Below are 17023 nucleotides of genomic sequence, written 5' to 3'. Positions count from 1 at the left end.
CACACTCTCTAAGACAGTATATGGGTAGCATAGTGTCAACACAGGGCTGCCCAGGACATAAAGACCACACCCTGAAGGTCCCTTCTGCCCTTAATAAAAAAGGCAGAAGTTGGAAAAAATAATATTGGGTGTAGAGAGGAGGCAAAGATATCTATTTTACATAAAGCAGCAAAGACTTTTTGCTGATCCTATACTTTTATCAGCTATATGAATAGGAAATATGACAAAGATCTTGTGTCCAAGGGGAACTTTAAGTATTTTTTTTCCCTCTTAAAGGGAATATGACAAACATAACCTAGAAACACAAAAGATTTCTGCAGGATTTGCTCAGTTAGATGGGCAGTTCAGTGCCACTTTGATAAAATGGAGGTCATGATTTTCAGTGGCATTATTTTAGCTTTGTGTATTTGTTTGTGCCTCTAGATCGCTATGAATTGTATAGGGGCCCTGTGAAGCAAACAGAAAGCATGTGTAAGAAGCATGCCAAGCATTATGGAGTTATCTCCTTACTGTTTAGTTTCTATATGAGGGGCCAGCTTCTCTTCAAAGATAGGAAAGTAATGATTTTCATATGTTGTTAAGAATATCATATACATACAGTAATTTTTTACCTTTTGTTCACGGGGCTTTGCAAACATAATCATGTTTTCATAGTAAGGAAAAATTGAAGAGAGGGCAAATTTTCTTCCATTTTTGCAAGTGAGAAAAGTAAAACTTACAAAGAAAGTGCACAAGCAGCCTATCAATTAAAACTGGAAGTTTACATCTAAATCTTTTTTTTTCAAGCCCCTAAATTTCATTAAATTAAGATTAGAAAAAATAGTATACTAGTAGGTACTCAGGTACTAGAAGGTACAGTAGATACTAGAAGTTGAATACTTATGTTGATTTAATAAATGGCATAACCAATTTAGAAGGTAAAAGTAAAACCAAAAAAAAAATGGAGTCTGAATGCAAAGCAAAGTATAACTATGTTCAGTTTTTAAAATTTATTTCTTGCTCATGGTTTTTTCCCTCCTTAGTCTTATTCCTCTTTCACAACATGATTAATAAGGAAATATGTTGTACATGAACAACTTTTACCTGATTGTTCACTACCATGGGAAGGGGGGAGGGAAGAGGTGGTAGAAAAATGTGGAAGTCATAAATTCCCAAATGGATGAATGTTGAAAACTACCTTAGTTGGCAGAAAAGTAAAATTTAAATAAAATTTTTTTTAAAATCTTAGAGTGGCTGATAGAGGGACCAGGTAGATTAGCATAGCATTTCTTTATTAATCAAATTGTTGTGTAGCCACACTTAAAGTTCTGTTTTAAATGTGGCTATAAGATGTCAAGTCAGAAAAGAAAGTAAGAATTGTATTTATCAGTGATGTCAAATTCAAATAGGAACAAAACCCTCAGGGCCACAAATTGACTTATAAAACCACAGATTAATGTTATCTATGTTGTGTTGTAGTTTTATTAATTTTTCATAAATATCTACCAATTTGGTTTAGAGCATTCAGAATTTTTGTCCAATTCTCGACCAGTGTGCTGCAAGTTTGATAGCTTCTGCCCTTATTGAATTAAGTTAATATTTGCCAAGTACCCATAGATTTTCTTAGAATGTTTTGGTGTTATAGGAAGATGTTACATAATAGAGAAATGATATGATTTTAGCCCTCAAGGGACTTAATCTTACAGGGGCCCATATTTAAATATATATACTCATTTTAATCATTGAATTGAATCTTGGCACTATTGGTTCAAGTCGGAAAAGAATTGATTTCCATTTATTAGATTACCTTGCTGTAGAACTTACAGTGTAAGAGAAAGTTTGTCTCCTGTTATAATTGATCTTACATATTTTTGGAATATTAGAGATACTTTTCATTTCTTGCTGTTTATTTAGTACTATCTTTAGTAGTTTAGAATCTGAATTCCAGTGGCAGAGTTCAATGGTAGATAAGTTGTTAAATATTTTATAATATTGTGGGATAAAAATCACAGAGCAAATGTGAATTATCATTTGGTCTTTCCTGCCAGAATAAGACTGAAAGTAACAAAGGTTTCTGGCCATAACTGCCCACCAGAAATCTTTTTTAAATAACCTGAAAAACTAGAAATAAAAGGAAATGCCTTGTTGTTTGTGGATTTGGGGCTAATTTGGTTTGGATTCAAGTTTCAAAACGTTGAGTTACAAGTTGCTTAGCTGTTTAAAAACAGGTGCTGGGAGGGGCTTCTTAATTGTCTTATATAAACTCTAGCTATGTGTTTAAAATACATAGCTTGCTTATGGTTCTGGAAAGTATTCTTTTGATTTCTCTGGAAAAACAAAGTTTTCAATAATTTTTAACCAGCTGATATTTTTCCCATAGCAGAAATATATTTTGAGGCTTATAGACTAAAAAAGAAGGTGAAAAGAATAAATAGAAAATGGCATAAATTTTAAGAAATGAAAACATTACATTAAGCATTATGTATAAGATAATTACTAGAGTGTTTTCTCACATCCAAAAAAAAAAAACCAAGCCTTTTTTTCTTCTGTCGGTGAAGGACAATGAGTTACTTAATAAATATACCCAAGGAATATGAACATGTCTGTGGCATGGAGTTTTGCACTGTGGGACTTCAGAAATCTTTTATTTAAGAAAGACTTGTAGTGTGTCAAAAGGGATAACCTTCAAAAGACCTGCACCAGGTCCCTGCTTTGATTCTGTGCACGTGGAAGACTTGTGTCTGTTTTTTAAAGGAAGTTGGGGAATTGACATAACCCCCAACTTATTAGTTGTCACGATGCTTTGAGATTCTATAAAGACTCAAGTTTGTTCACTTTGACAGTGTGTTATCACATGGAGATACTGCTGTGGGTTGGGGGGGGGAGTGCTTGAGTTTCACTTACTGGCAGGATCATTAAACATGTTTTAATTGGACTAAAGGATTTTTCTTACTCTGTTAACTTTTGAATTATGTGTGAGGTCATGCACTTTGGGACATTTCTGATTAATATTTTTAGTACTTAATAGTTCTCTTTCTCCTCCCCCCCCCCCCTCCCCAGGCAAGGACCCTCCTTGCTGCTCAGCATTAGGAACATTTTCCTCTTTGGCATGTGCTTTCTAGTTCCCCCAGCAGTATAAGCAAATTGGAAAGTTCAGCTGTCATTCTTGGAAGGTCATAGATCACACTAGCAGCCTGAGTAATCCAAGAGGTTTTAAGTATCATAGCTTTTAGTTTAAAGTGAAATTTGCTCTGACAGGGCTGGCAGACCAATAGGAAAAAGAAATATTTGTGCTTGGAAAAGTGCATCTGTAGAGACCGCGAGTATAACTGATGGCTGGAAGTGATTTCAGTCTAAAAAAACAAATCATTAAGAGAGTGCATAGGGGTAAAATACACAGTTCATATTTTAAAGGGTCTCAAAATGAACCAGCAACTGAGGTTAGCATTACATAGTAATTAGTTGTAGTGCTCAGTATTTAACCCGCTCATTTCCAGATTGTATGGTTAAACAATCAGGAAGAAAAAAATGCCACTTTACTTTGTCTCCTCTTTAAGCCAAGAAAACCATTTTATTCCTGTAATTTCAATTTTTTAAAAGAAAAAAAGGGTACGATGACAAATTATGTAAATATGGAACTAGTAATAGACAAGCAAGTCATTATCCAGATGACTTATTAATGATTCAGAAGGTTTATTCATCCAGCCCAGGGGTTACTTAAGCAGTCCTAAGTGTTAACCCTGACCTTGGTACTTTACTAGTTAGTATAAAATGGGAGCTACCTGATCGGATGGCCAATGTCAAGAAGTTCTTAAAATTAGTTCAAAAAAAACCTAAGCCCAAATTGACATTTAAAAGTAAATAAATAAATAAACTGTTGTGAGAACCTTGGACCCATCATAGTTTTGAGTTATTGACTTGAATTTAATCCCCTATCAGGTATTGAATAATAATAATAATAATAATAAGAGAGAGAGAGAATATTTGGAATCAGTCACACCCCAGTGTACTTGGATGGGTCATTTGATTTCATCCAGAACTCAGTTTTGCTCATCTATGAAATGAGAACTGGGCTTGATAATCTCCAAGATATTTTCCAACTCTAGATCTATCATTTTCTTTAAAAGTAGCTGCTAAAGGGTAAAAGAAAAGTCTTTTAATATCTATAGTCACTGTGTAGTATCGCTATTTCCTCCAAGTCCATAATGAAAAATTTTTGATTAATCTATAAAGTGACTAAATTCTATCCCTAAAAGCATAAATGAGTATTAACATAGAATCATCAAAATTCTAAAAAGATAAATGATGACCATCATTAGTAGTACAAACTGAAATTTCAAAAGAATGACTAAATTTGAAAAAATCCACCTAAAGGGAAATTTCAATTTTGTTTTTTATCTTTGAAGCCAAGATTGTGAAATGTTTACGAAAATATTTGAGAAAAGACTGTACGATTTCCATCTAGGTTGCTCTTCTCCCAAAGTTTAGAATTTGAAGTCTAGACCTGTAGGCAGGTTACCTTTGCATAAGATTAAGGAAATGCTTTGTTTATGTATATACGCACGAATATATAGAATAACTAGATATCCTACATACAGCATGCATATGCCAGATAGATTCTCTTTAACAGATGTTAAATGGAAATTTTAGACTCTGTTTTGCAATAGTGTTTTATCATGCATCAGTGTAATTTTTTTTTAAGTGTCCAAAATAATCAGTCACTGATCTTCCATTCTTGACATTTTGTAGAACCCCAGAGCCAAAAAACTTTTTGGAAATGACTGATAGATTGATATTCCAGAGATCTGTACCTAAATTACTTTCACATTTGTATAAAAAAGACATTGATTTGCTAAAAAAAGTAATGGAAACCACGGCTTGTTCTCTTTATCAATTTATGTATGTTGAAGAATTGTTTGGATTTGAGAATCCTGCCTTGAAAACTTTTTTAAAAGTACATGGTAGTAAAGATAGAGTAACTACTCCATCTAGTGGTTAGATTATAAATTATTATCATTTAGGTTTTTGGTTTTGGTTTTGGTTTCTTTGTCAGATTTCTTCTACTACTCCAAAGGTATCCCCAAAACATCTTCATTAAAAATAAAAATTTAATCTAGGGAAATGACAGTGGTCTGAATAAGATGCCACACAACTTGCTGGTTACTTCTGTGAAGTGGTATGGTCTCATCTTAGGAAAGGTGAAAACAAAGCAGTCACTGCTCTCCAAGGGAAAACAAGACAGACATATATAAGCATATACAAAAAAGATCCAGACCTATAATTGTAGTGATGTAGAGAACGCCCATGGAGGAATTTTCCCCTCCTAATGCAAATCACCAGCCATGCTGCACTAGATAGTCTTGGGAGTCCAAACCCTACCTGCTTGAGCCATGTGTTAGAAGTGGGGCCACAGCATCGCTGTGTGATGATCAGCTATGATGGACTTGCTCTTCTCAGTAATACTCTGAAAGACTTGTGATGGATCTATATTCAGAGAAAGAACTATGGAGTCTGAGTACAGACCAAAGCATACTATCACTTTTTAAAATTTGTTTTATATTTTTCCTCCTCATGGTTTTTTCCCTTTCACAACATGAGTAATATGGAATGTTTAACAGGTATAATCTATATCAGATTACTGGCTATCATGGGGAAGGGGAGGGAAGTGAGGGAGGTAGAAAAATGTAGAACTCCAAATCTTAGAAAAAATAAATGTTGAAAACTATTTATACATGGTGGAAAAAAATTGAAAAATTTTTTTAAAAATGTGATGGGATTTGAAGGTAGCCCCAAAGACAGATACATATCCTAAATCCTCTCCCTGCCATGTGTATATGAATATGTATGTTTGTGTATCTGATGTGGACATGGAGTTCTCATTGAGCACATCAGGACCATAGTTATGTCCATAAAAGACTAGAAGGCTGAAAGACTTTAGGGTTTAAATTCTAGTAAAAGTATAAATTCAAAATTCATCAGAATTTCTATCTTTAGTCTTGATATTTACTCAAATCACCCCCAATCTCACTTACGATAACTATTTTGATAACCAATCTGGCATAGAATAATCTAAATATGAAAATTTACACAAGAACTTGTTAGGATAAGCCAAAGAAACATGGCTATAGCCAAGGGGTCAGCTAAAAGTTCTCATGCTAAAGAACACTTTTAAGAAACTGGAACCTGTATGGCTTTCTAGCATATCCTTGAAGAACTACTTGAGGGCTGGAAGTAGGAGAGGCCTGAGTGAGGTCTCCTTCCTTCTTTTCTCTGACTTAAACCCTGAGAAGGACTGGGAACCCTCCCATCTTCCATTTAGTGCCCTAGCCTCATCCCCACATGAGAGCATTGTCTTCCAGAAAACAAGGACAGTTTCACAAATCATACTTGAAGAAAGCCTCTTGAGTAGCCCAGGAGTGAAAGGAAATCACATATACTTTTAAGGTTTGAGTGCATTTTCTCTGGACTGTATACATTTGTGGGAGAGTACCATAGACCATTCCGAGGAAGGAAGAGGTTATGCCAGTTGTTCTTACTTTACCACTTTAATAAATATTCCTTTTCTGGAAACTATTTATAGCTTGCTGACATTTAAATGACTCTCAGTTGATAGTCTGGAGGGGAAAAACATCAGTGTATGCATTTGAGAATTGCCTTTTCAGCAGTACCTCTAGAACCTAGGAGGGAAAGGGGATAAAGATCAGATTTGAAGAAGCTACAATTTCTGAGAGGTAGAAATGAGCAGGTCTATTTTGTGCATGGGAACCAGCCCATGTTAGAACACAGATGGAGATGGCATGTCACGTGTGAAGAAGAGCAAGGTCAGCTAGAAAACTAGATGTCAAGGAGCCTAAGAAGAGGTGGAGAGCCAGGTTGTTCAGGGTGCCAGTCAATCCAAAGGAGTGGCATTAGGATGCCCATAAAGTTTGTTGAGCAGAAGAAATGACAAGGGAAGACCTATACTTTAAGAATTTTACTTTGGCATGCTATAGGAGGTGAATTGGATGGTTAATAAGGAAGTCAAGTGAGGATGGTGAATTAGTAGGCCAACTGAAAATATAGTCTGATTCAGAATCGAGAATCTGAAATGGCAGAGATCAGCCTCATGATCTGTCCAGTGCAGGAACACAAACCATTCTAGAGAAGCAGGTGAGAGCCCAGGGAGAGTTCTCTTTTCTTTGTGAAGGACAGGGTCACTCTGGAAAGGATTTGTCCTAAAAGAGTGGGCTCCTGTCTTGGAAAGCATTGAGGTTCTAGCAGCATCTAATGAGATGGAGTTCTAGGGGGTGCACTAATAGCAGAGCAGTATAGCCCCAGGAATGGCAAGTTAACATTGTCTTAGTATTAAAGCTATTGCCAATTGTATCATGCTGATGAATAGCTCACAAGCCAAGGATGGAAAGTTTGAGAGGAAAGATTGTTCTGATGATTAGTCCATCAAGATATAGTTTAGGATATATCAATTTGTCACATTCTGTCACCAAATACCACATGCTGGTGCTTGCCCAGCATTGGTGGTTGCGCCATGGTGCTTTACTAACATGGAAAGAAGAGAAACCAAGTTAAGACCAAGAGACTCTGCAGCAGTCAGATCATCGCCAGCGTCCTACTTTATATCATTCATGCCATGGGGCGGAACAATTCTAGTAAAGGTGAGGGAGAAGGATACCTTGCACAGGGTACCCCACAGTATAATAAACATAATTGTACAAGTCACACCTCCAGTCATTTGATTGGTTAGCATGGTGCTCTTTAATACCAAAGGATGACTGGGAGGAGGAGGAGGTGGTTATTGTAGGAGTCCAGGTGAGAAGTCATGAAACCTGCCTAGATCAGTGGCTGCATAAGCAGAAGATTTTGGAAGTACAATTGATCAGTCTTGGGGTAGCCCCCATATCTGTCCATCCTGCACAGCTCCACTTCATCTTTTCTTATAGACTCAGCACAGAAGTCTGCCTACCATTCCACACATCTGCCCTCCTGCCCTGAACAGGTTATGTAGATGCTAATGATACTATAAAGTTTTCTGAATTCTTGCCACATAATCAGTTCATTGGTTTTTTTTTTTATTTCAATCATATATGTATCAGATGGCATCTTTCATGCCACTTTTCCCTCATCATTTCACGTTTGTTAATGTGTTATAGCCTGCTAATGCCCACCATTGTCTTTTCCATTGTCCATTGTGTGATCTTCAACTGCAGTTTTTTTAAACACTTGTGTCTCCTAACATCACCAGAATACTGTGCTTAAAAGATAAACCTATGTCAGAAATACGCTTAGATTTATTTTTTTTAATTATTCAAACAACTCACTTTGCTTCAGTTTAACTCTGGATTCAGATTATTGTCCATATGCAGTATCGGTCATAAATCTCTGTAATCTAAATATATCTTATAGACTAGACAATAGGCATTCTTTACCTACTTGTTTTTTCTTGTATGGTTTGTTAGGCCAATCCCTTTTGCATGAGCACAGACCTCATTTGGTTGTCTTTGAAAGCTTATTGGATTCTAAAGTATTAATTCAAAACTCATAAGAATTTGTCTTGGGTGAAATTATTCACATTCGGGGTGGCTAGGTGACATAGTGGATAAAGCACCTGCCCTGGAGTCAGGAGTACCTGGGTTCAAATCCGGTCTCAGACACTTAATAATTACCTAGCTGTGTGACCTTGGGCAAGCCACTTAACTCCATTTGCCTTGCAAAATACCTAAAAAAAAAACGAAAAAGAAAGAAATTGTTCACATTCCCTATGCTCTGCCAAAGAGAAAAAAAATAGCATTCTTTTTCAAAGGTTGTTCATGTATTTATTTCTGAATTATTTCTATAATTAAGATGATTAGATGTTATATGTATGACCTGGGTTTTTCAAGGCCTTAAGTACAGAATATAATCTCTGGAAACTTTTACCAAGTTGGAAAGACTATGAGTAAACATTCATTAAAAGATTGGTATGAAAGGAACTACCTATTCTCTTCCAGATGCTAAATTTTCTCACCTACAGCTTAATAAACTAAATTGCTAAGATATTGTGAAGACATGATTTGTCATGGTAGAGTATCCACAATGATATGATCAAAGATTTTTGGAAATATTTGTGTCTTTTCTTTGGTTGGGCAAAACAAAATATCAACCCTAAAACAAGTTTAACACTGAAAAAAAGTAAATTCCCTATTCTAAAGCATTGAAGCTTTATTTTATTTTATTCTTTATTTCATCTTCTTAAGATCTGCCTATCAATTTTGCAGATGGCTAGAAAGGCTAGCTAACACTTTGGATTAGAGAGTCATAATTCAGAAAACTTTTGGCAAGGCTATAGCATTAATTGGATCTAGTCTAATATGATGTATAATGAATACTTAAAATATAGTCCAATGGAAATAAACCAGTCGACTCTGTATGTACCAAATGGGGGAGGGGGTATGATTAGATAGCAGTTTGGGAAGAACAACAATGACTTATGGTTTTAATGACCTACCAGCTCAATGAGTCAGCAATAAGAAATAGAAGGCAGAAACAGAAATATCATCTTGGGTTGCATTAAAGGAGGCTTAATGTCTGGAGTATATATATGTTAAGTTCTGCACACTGCAGTTTAGAGAGAACATTTTTAAGGTGAAAAGTCCAGAGGAGTGTGACTAAGATGGTGAAGGGCCTTAAGTCCACATCATCAGAGGATGAGATGGGAGAATTATGGCAAAAAGAAGACAAGAAAACTGATGGATCAGACTTAGTGAATCTCCAAGTACAGAATGAGGAGTGACCAATGGAGGATGCAAAGAGACAAATCTAGGCTTGATGTCAGGGATAAGATCCTGGCTGTCCTGGGAGGGAGTGGGCCCCTCCCTGGGTGACTTCAGGCAGAGGCTGAACCCTTATCAGATAGGGAAGGGAGGGGATTCTTCTTCAGGTCTTATTGAACTAACTTGCTCCAGTTTTGGTCCTTTAGCAAATAAACAGCAGAAGTGAATAAACTGCCCTCAGTTCTCTCTTGGCTTTAGCTGCTATGAGACAGGCATTGAGTGAGGGAAGCCCAGTACTTCACAGATGTTCTCACAAACAACCTGGGGAGGTTGGTGAAAAAAAAAAAAAATGAGCTAAAAGGCAGTCAAACAACTTGCCCAGAGTAACACAGCTAGGAAATATCTGAGGTGGTTTTGAATGCAAGTCCCTGTATCCAAGCTACCCACTCTTATCCACAGTATCACTTACACAGCTCCAGGCATTGCAGCCTATTGGTTTCATAGTACTCTAGAACAGTGGTCTTCAACCCAAATGGGGTGGGAAGGTGGAGATTGGATACTAATAATACATAAATCTGTGCTTGCTGCACATTGACTTAATTTTAAAATATATTGTGATCCATGTTTCATTGTATTTTTATTTATTAAACATTTCAGGGCAACTAGGTGGTGCAGTGGATAACACACCAGCCCTGGAGTCAGGAGGACCTGGGTTCAAATCCAGTCTGGGACACTTAATAATGACCTAGCTGTGTGGCCTTGAGCAAGCCACTTAACCCCATTTGCCTTGTAAAAACCAAAAAAAAAATTTAAAAAAAACCATTTCACAGTTACATTTTAATCTGGTTTGCCAAAACCTCAGGAGTATTAAATAGGTCCACTTCTTCCTGGAGGAATCTGTTTTATACCTCTGTTCTAGACAAGTCATATCTTATGAGTTAACTCAGTTGAAGGATCATTGTGTATTTATTTTCTAAAGCTCTAAAGTATTGAACCACTATGGTATTTTCTTACATTTAAAAAATGAACTGTTTAAAAGGATCACCATTCTCCATTTACATATGAATGACAAGTTTTGTCTTAGATCAATGGGCCAAAGCTAACCAAGGCAAACCTGAATAGGTATAAATATATATTCATGCATTGGGTTAAAAAAAATTGCACAAACACGAGATGAGAAGGACCCCAGAAGTAATGAAAAAGATGAAGGGGTATTAATTGATTATAAACAAGTTTAACATAACTCAAACAAAAAGACATAACCGCCAGAAAAACCCAAACCAGTGAAGTATTAGTAAAGGAACACCATCTAGGGGAGGACGACAGGGAGCAGAGAGAAGGGGCCAGTGCACCTCCTGACTGACCCCTTTCCAGCTTCCCTTTAGGTTGGGGCAAGTCACAAATGAATTCAATTCAAATACTTCTAAGAGAGAGAATTGGGAAGTAGAATAGTGGAATAAAGCTCCGCAAGGCCCCCCTCTGCAACAACACTGCTGCTCCCTCAGTCATAGGCAGTCACAGAATTAAAGCAAAATTGTGTCAGGAGGCAGAATTCTGGGTCATGTGACCAATACGAAGCCAAGCTAGCCATCTTCTCTAATCGTCACTTCTCAGACCTCTCCAAAGTAAAAACTGCTCAAAAAATAAAGCACTTTCTGTTCTCTTTATTGTCTAACATCTAGAACCCTAACTCAGGCAACAATTCAATGAAGTAACAGCAGAGGCCAATTGCTAACTTCCAACTCTCATCCCCACACCCATATCAAAGATGGGGCTACACAAGCCAACCCACAAGATTGCAAAAGAAAGTAACAGGTGGCTGCTGGAAAGCAACCCTTTTCCAAAAGTCTGTCCACCACCTCAGTTGATGTTTGTCCTTCATTCTCAAGGAAATCATGACACCAAGGAGGTGTTGCCATGGCAAGCACATGATTCAGATTGGGGGGGGGGGGGGCTGTGCTAAGTCCCCCAGCCTCACTTTCTCCTCTGGAGTCATCAAATCCAGTAACAGATATGAATCAGGATAATTGAAAATGGCTCTGTGTAAAAGACAATCAGAATTAAGTGACTTTCCCAAGGTCAAACAGCTGGTAAGTATCAAGTATCTGAGGCTGGGTTCAAACTTCCATCCTCCTGACTCCGAGGCCAGTGTTCGATCCACTGCACCATCTAACTGCCCCACCACCTCAGTTGCCCACAAACAGATTCCCTCCCCTGCTGCAAGGATTATTTTTAGTATTATTCTCAGTGGTCAGTTCTCCTTTAGCAACCTGTCAATTCCTTTTATAGGTCCACCAGTATGTTCTGTCCATTCAAAACCAATCCCTCTCTACCAGAGAAAAATCTTTCTTTGACTTTTTGAGATAGTCACCACCACAACCAAGAAGACCTTCAGAGTTTTCCTTATTTGGCAGGAAATAAGGTTTCCCCTGCATTTTAGTTTAAATTGTAAAGTGCTAAAGCAGGGAACTAGATCCCTCTGCCCTCTTCCTACAAAACTCCGACATCCCACGTGTGCTGTGGAAAAGAGCCCACCCCTCTGTCCTGCATGAGAGAGTCCTTGTGATTGATTTCAGGGTCAGATATGAGGAGTCTTGCTCCCTGCCACCCTGGTAGAAGGAAGTCTGCTTAAGAGTCACCAAATTCCTACTTATTACTTCATAGATTTTGTCTCAGGTTGTCTAGGTGGGCTTCTTCAAATCACCATAAGCTGTTTACTAGCTGCATATAGGAAGAAGGGAATGGTTAGGAGAAAACTGCTTTTGGAACTGTTCCTTAAGGGGACATTCAAAAAATAATAGGTAGAAGGATGGACTTAGCCTGTAATCAGAATTGTTCCAGAAGACTGTAGATGATCACCTTAATCGCATAGGTCTCTAAGTTAGTCCTAAAATTCAACAAAGTCAATTATCTATTGTTATCTATTGTTCCTAGACTCCACTAAAATATCTCAGTACTCCTTATTTGTTTTATGTTTATATCTCTGACCTGGGATTGTTAAAAGAAAAGAAGTCCATTGTCACTTATCTAATTTAATAACATGATCATGCTTTTCGCTTATGCAGCACTTTTCATCCAAGGATTTCGAAGTGCTTTACAAATATTCATTAAATAAGCCTTACAAACAGCTGAGGTAGGTGATCTTTTACAGAAATGAGGCCGGGACTTGGCAAGTGGCCAAGAATACCATAGAGTCATTCACCTTTCCCCTGCCTTTATCACTGGCTGGTTTCCTCCCTTGCAATGTGCTGCATGTAAAAAGACCTCTTTAATGTATGAATTTTTTGTTTTGCAGGTATATAGAATCTTAATACATACATGTATAATATATATGTATGTGTGCAATATTTTTTCAGATTATTTCTTTTGACCATTTATAGATTTAGGATTGTAATAAATGTCCTTTTAAGCAATGTTTCAACCCTTTTAATTTTAGAGAAAATTCTGAGTCTTTAGTCTTCTGCTTGCTCAAAGTCAACTAGACTTCTAAGGCTTGGTTTATAATGGAAATTGTATTATAATTAAGAGTATTTAGGTTTTAGATAATGTAGTTGGTTTTAAAGTATCCTTTTTTTTACTCTTAAGAAAGTCCTTTTTTCCCTCCTTTTACCAAGTCAGTCAGGTTTAAATATCAAGAAAAAAACTATTGAAATTATACCTCTTCTGGTGAATAGTAATGTATTATTTGGGTTACTCTCAATACTTCCAAAAAAAGTACATTGATTTATGATATTTTCCAGGTTTAAGGAACCTGAAGTCTAAGATGCAAACATTGAGAATGATGGTTAAATTATTTTCAAATAAATAAATCCTAGAAATAAGATTGACATGATTATATATAACACCCTCTAATCCAGGGGTCTGAACATCCTACCTGAGGGCCATATAAGGCGGGCCAATCATTTGGTCTGGTGTTGTCATAGCAACCACAGGTAGGCCTTGTAATTAAATTGAGGACCATTTTAGGGGTGAATTGTTTGACCAAATATAGCTGGCAAATGATGTTATAAATATCCAAATGGTCCTTGGCAGAAAAAAAAAGGTTCCTACCCTACTAATCAATAGCTCTACAAGATGCAAAGATTTGAAGAAATACAATGTTCTTTTCACTAAATCCATTGTCTCATAAGTCAAAGGGTCACATGTCAAATACCATCAAATAGATCAGAAGTTTTTCTCCATAGAATAACAAGAATATTAACCTAGTCTGTAATTAAGTGGCTTCCTCAAATGAAAGAGAGTGCTTATTATACAGGAGTGGAAACATGAATAGAAAACAGCTTCTTGCTCCTGTGATTTCATTGATATAAAGAACTAATTCTCAGAAAACTCCTAGAGATTCAGCTTGAGATCTTGCCTGGAGTTTATATTTGTAGAGAGTGCCATTGATGACTGTGGGGGTGACTTGTCCATAGTCACACAGCCAGGCTTTTCACTCAAAGACCAGTTTATTAGACACTGCCCCCCATACAAAGAGATGATCTCCCCAAAATGAAAATACATTGCCAAAACAGGCAATTGATTTTAAACTTTTATACCCATTAACATTTTAATCAGTTGTTGCCAATAAGTAGCAAAATTACTTAGTCTCACACATCTCTGGACAGATAAGAACAATCTCTTGTGAAGATGTTACAATGTAGTTAGTAGCTAAAATGGCAGAGAGAAAAGAAGAGTGAGAAAGAGGAAGAGAGCATAAAAAGGCACTTAGATAAACCATAAGTTATATAAGCAGCCCTTTAGTAACCAAAAGTTTGATTATGTGCTTGTTATCCATAGTAGTGCCTTAGAACAAAATATTTTAGCATTCTTCCACAAAGCTATTTCTCTTGTATTGTGGATAGACTAGTTTTTTCTCTAGTTAAAAAAAGGCAGTGTGCTTCTCTCCCAGGAATAGATAGATGGATTTCTAAAACACTATCCAGAAAGTGAATTTTGGAAATCATATTTTCTTATGTCTTTTTAAAAAAATTAGAGATATACTTCTTTTAAATTCCTAACTTTATCATTGTTATCTCTATAAGAATTTATTAGTTAAGGCTGGGATTTTTTTGGTTTTATTTATTTTGTTTTGTGGATTTTTTTATTAGTATTCTAACAAGGTATGTTTTTTTTTAATGGTTAAAGAGCCAGGGTATTTTTCTGAGAAGCAAGATGCCAAGCAACATAAAAATTCATTTACATAATTTTTTCCTAAGTCTGAATTTCTCTATAGTGGGCTTCTTTTAAGGGGAGGAGATGATGGTCAGGGGAGACACAGCTGTGCCAATACCCACTGCATGAGCTCTGCATGGGCATGTTGTAACCCACTCCATTTGCCTGGCACAGTGAATAATCTTTCCTATTGCTGTGTGTTCTTTGATTGTTCTGATAATCTGGAGAATAGATTCATTTCCTAATAATTTGTTGATCAGAGAATCTCTTTTAAAAGAAGTTAAGTTCTCCATCTTTTTGGTTTTTCCATGTTTACCACACAACAGATTAGCTTTTGACTTCTGATTATTAACATGCAAAGAATTTGTCCAGAATTAATGTTTGACCTTTCATAAGTCATAAAAAGAAATTTACTGTTTCATTATATTATGTCCCAAACATTCAGCAACAGGCTTTAAAAATTACACACACTGTAACTTGCAGAGGTTTGAGTGTCAGAATTCCTCGTTCTATTCCTCATTCTGCCTTAGCCTTCCTTGCCAGAGAGCTGCAACCATTCACCATCAATACTTGCTGTACTGATAGTTGGCTAATAAGTAGCTTCATGTGGGCCAATATACCATTAGTACAACTTGGCATAACTCTTTTTCCCACACTTGCTTCTGTTTTGTCCTATGTAAGAACTCTATTTTTAGTTGCTGAAGCCTATGCTTTATTAATGAACATTTAATGGACAGAGTACTTTGAGCAGAGAAAAAACTAAGAGTCATTTAATGAGTCCAAAGATCAGTGTCACTCTTAGGAATAGAACCTTGGAATTCTAAAATACCAGACCTCTTCCTTGAACTTCTATATGTCTCTGGCACGAGAAACATAACCACTGTGGTTTCTTTTCCTCTCTCTCTCTAGTCTTGGAGTCGATGGTTTTGGTCAGCCAGTCGGCATTCTTGGACGCCCTGCCACAGCTTATGGATTTCGCCCCGATGAACCTTACTTCTATAGCTACGGATCTCGCTAACAGTCATCCCTGCCCCGATTCCTTTTTGATGTGTCCTCCCAACTTGCTAGTATGTGTTTAGCTAACTTTGGACCTGGGCCTGTAATGCATGTTGATACCACCACAGGTCTGTGTGATGTTTCCTTTTTTATATGTTGTTAACTGATGGTTAAACCCAACTCTTTCTTCTTATGTTAGTGCTGCTGATGGTGATAAGGTTCACACATCAGGCTACATTTTGAGGTTGTACAGTATTTGCCATGAGACTTGAAAGTGAATGTTAAAAAGCTACTGGACTGGAAAGTAATCACTACATTATGTATATTAAGCAATTAATTTAATTTCTATTAAAAACAAGAAGCTCACAGTGCTGATAAACAAACCAAAGTCATGTGTTTGTATTTAATGCATTTCATTTGGAATCACACGCTTATGTAATTTATGAATAATTTTTCTTTCCTTTTCTTCTCTAGTGATATCCCAAGTATGATTTTCAGATTCACAAAAAGAGGTATTCATCCCTTCAAACCATGGGTGGTCAGAGACTACTCTCCCAAAGTCGACTACTGTGTTGTCAGAAAACAATGGGACAAATTTGTATGATCCTTGGGCAGCACAACGAGGTGTATTTTTGAGAGTTTACTAAATATGACTAGATGTTTTTAAGCAAAAAAAAAAAAAGAGAGAATCATCTAAACTCACTTGCCCCAGCCTCTTTCTCATTAAGTGGCAATTAATTACTTTGTCTTAAGTGTTTCTTGGTTTTAAATTCTCTTGGTTTCCTTTAGTTCAAAAGGCCCAGGCTGGGTAGCTTAGACTCAGTGTGCCTCCTTCCAATCTATTTCATCTCACTTCTCAGCACTTGACTATAAGATCCACTGAACTGGAAATAGGGAATGTAATCTTGAATTCATTATAACATTTCTTTACTGGCTTGCTTTCAAACTGTGAATCTCAAATTTAGGCTTGGAAATAGGGAGGTATTACAATCTGTCCACTGAGTTAGGGCAGAACTGAACCAATAGTTGACAGTGGGCACTGGGAAGGTTTGCCAAGTGTTTTCCTGGAGGCACCTCATAATGTCCTACAGATATCATTTCCCCCATTTTATAGATGAGGGAACTGCAGTTCAGAGAAGTGACTTGTC

The 17023-nt window shown here is 36.7% G+C and overlaps 1 protein-coding gene across 4 annotated transcripts in view; it reads left to right on the top strand.

Moving 5' to 3' along the window:
- The window catches only part of KIFAP3 (kinesin associated protein 3), a 208934-nt gene extending 192934 nt beyond the window's left edge, over nucleotides 1-16000 (top strand). For all 4 annotated transcript variants that reach the window (XM_074221981.1, XM_074221979.1, XM_074221978.1 and 1 more), the window contains one exon: nucleotides 15789-16000. In XM_074221981.1, coding sequence (XP_074078082.1) covers nucleotides 15789-15897 — 109 coding nt within the window. In that variant the 3' untranslated portion in view covers nucleotides 15898-16000. The remainder of the gene's footprint in view (nucleotides 1-15788) is intronic.
- Nucleotides 16001-17023: the final 1023 nt, after the last annotated feature.

This window comes from Macrotis lagotis, chromosome 2 (assembly GCF_037893015.1).
Source record: "Macrotis lagotis isolate mMagLag1 chromosome 2, bilby.v1.9.chrom.fasta, whole genome shotgun sequence".
In the NCBI taxonomy this organism is placed as follows: Eukaryota; Metazoa; Chordata; class Mammalia; order Peramelemorphia; family Peramelidae; genus Macrotis; species Macrotis lagotis.
This window is presented reverse-complemented; position numbering and strand designations above follow the sequence as displayed.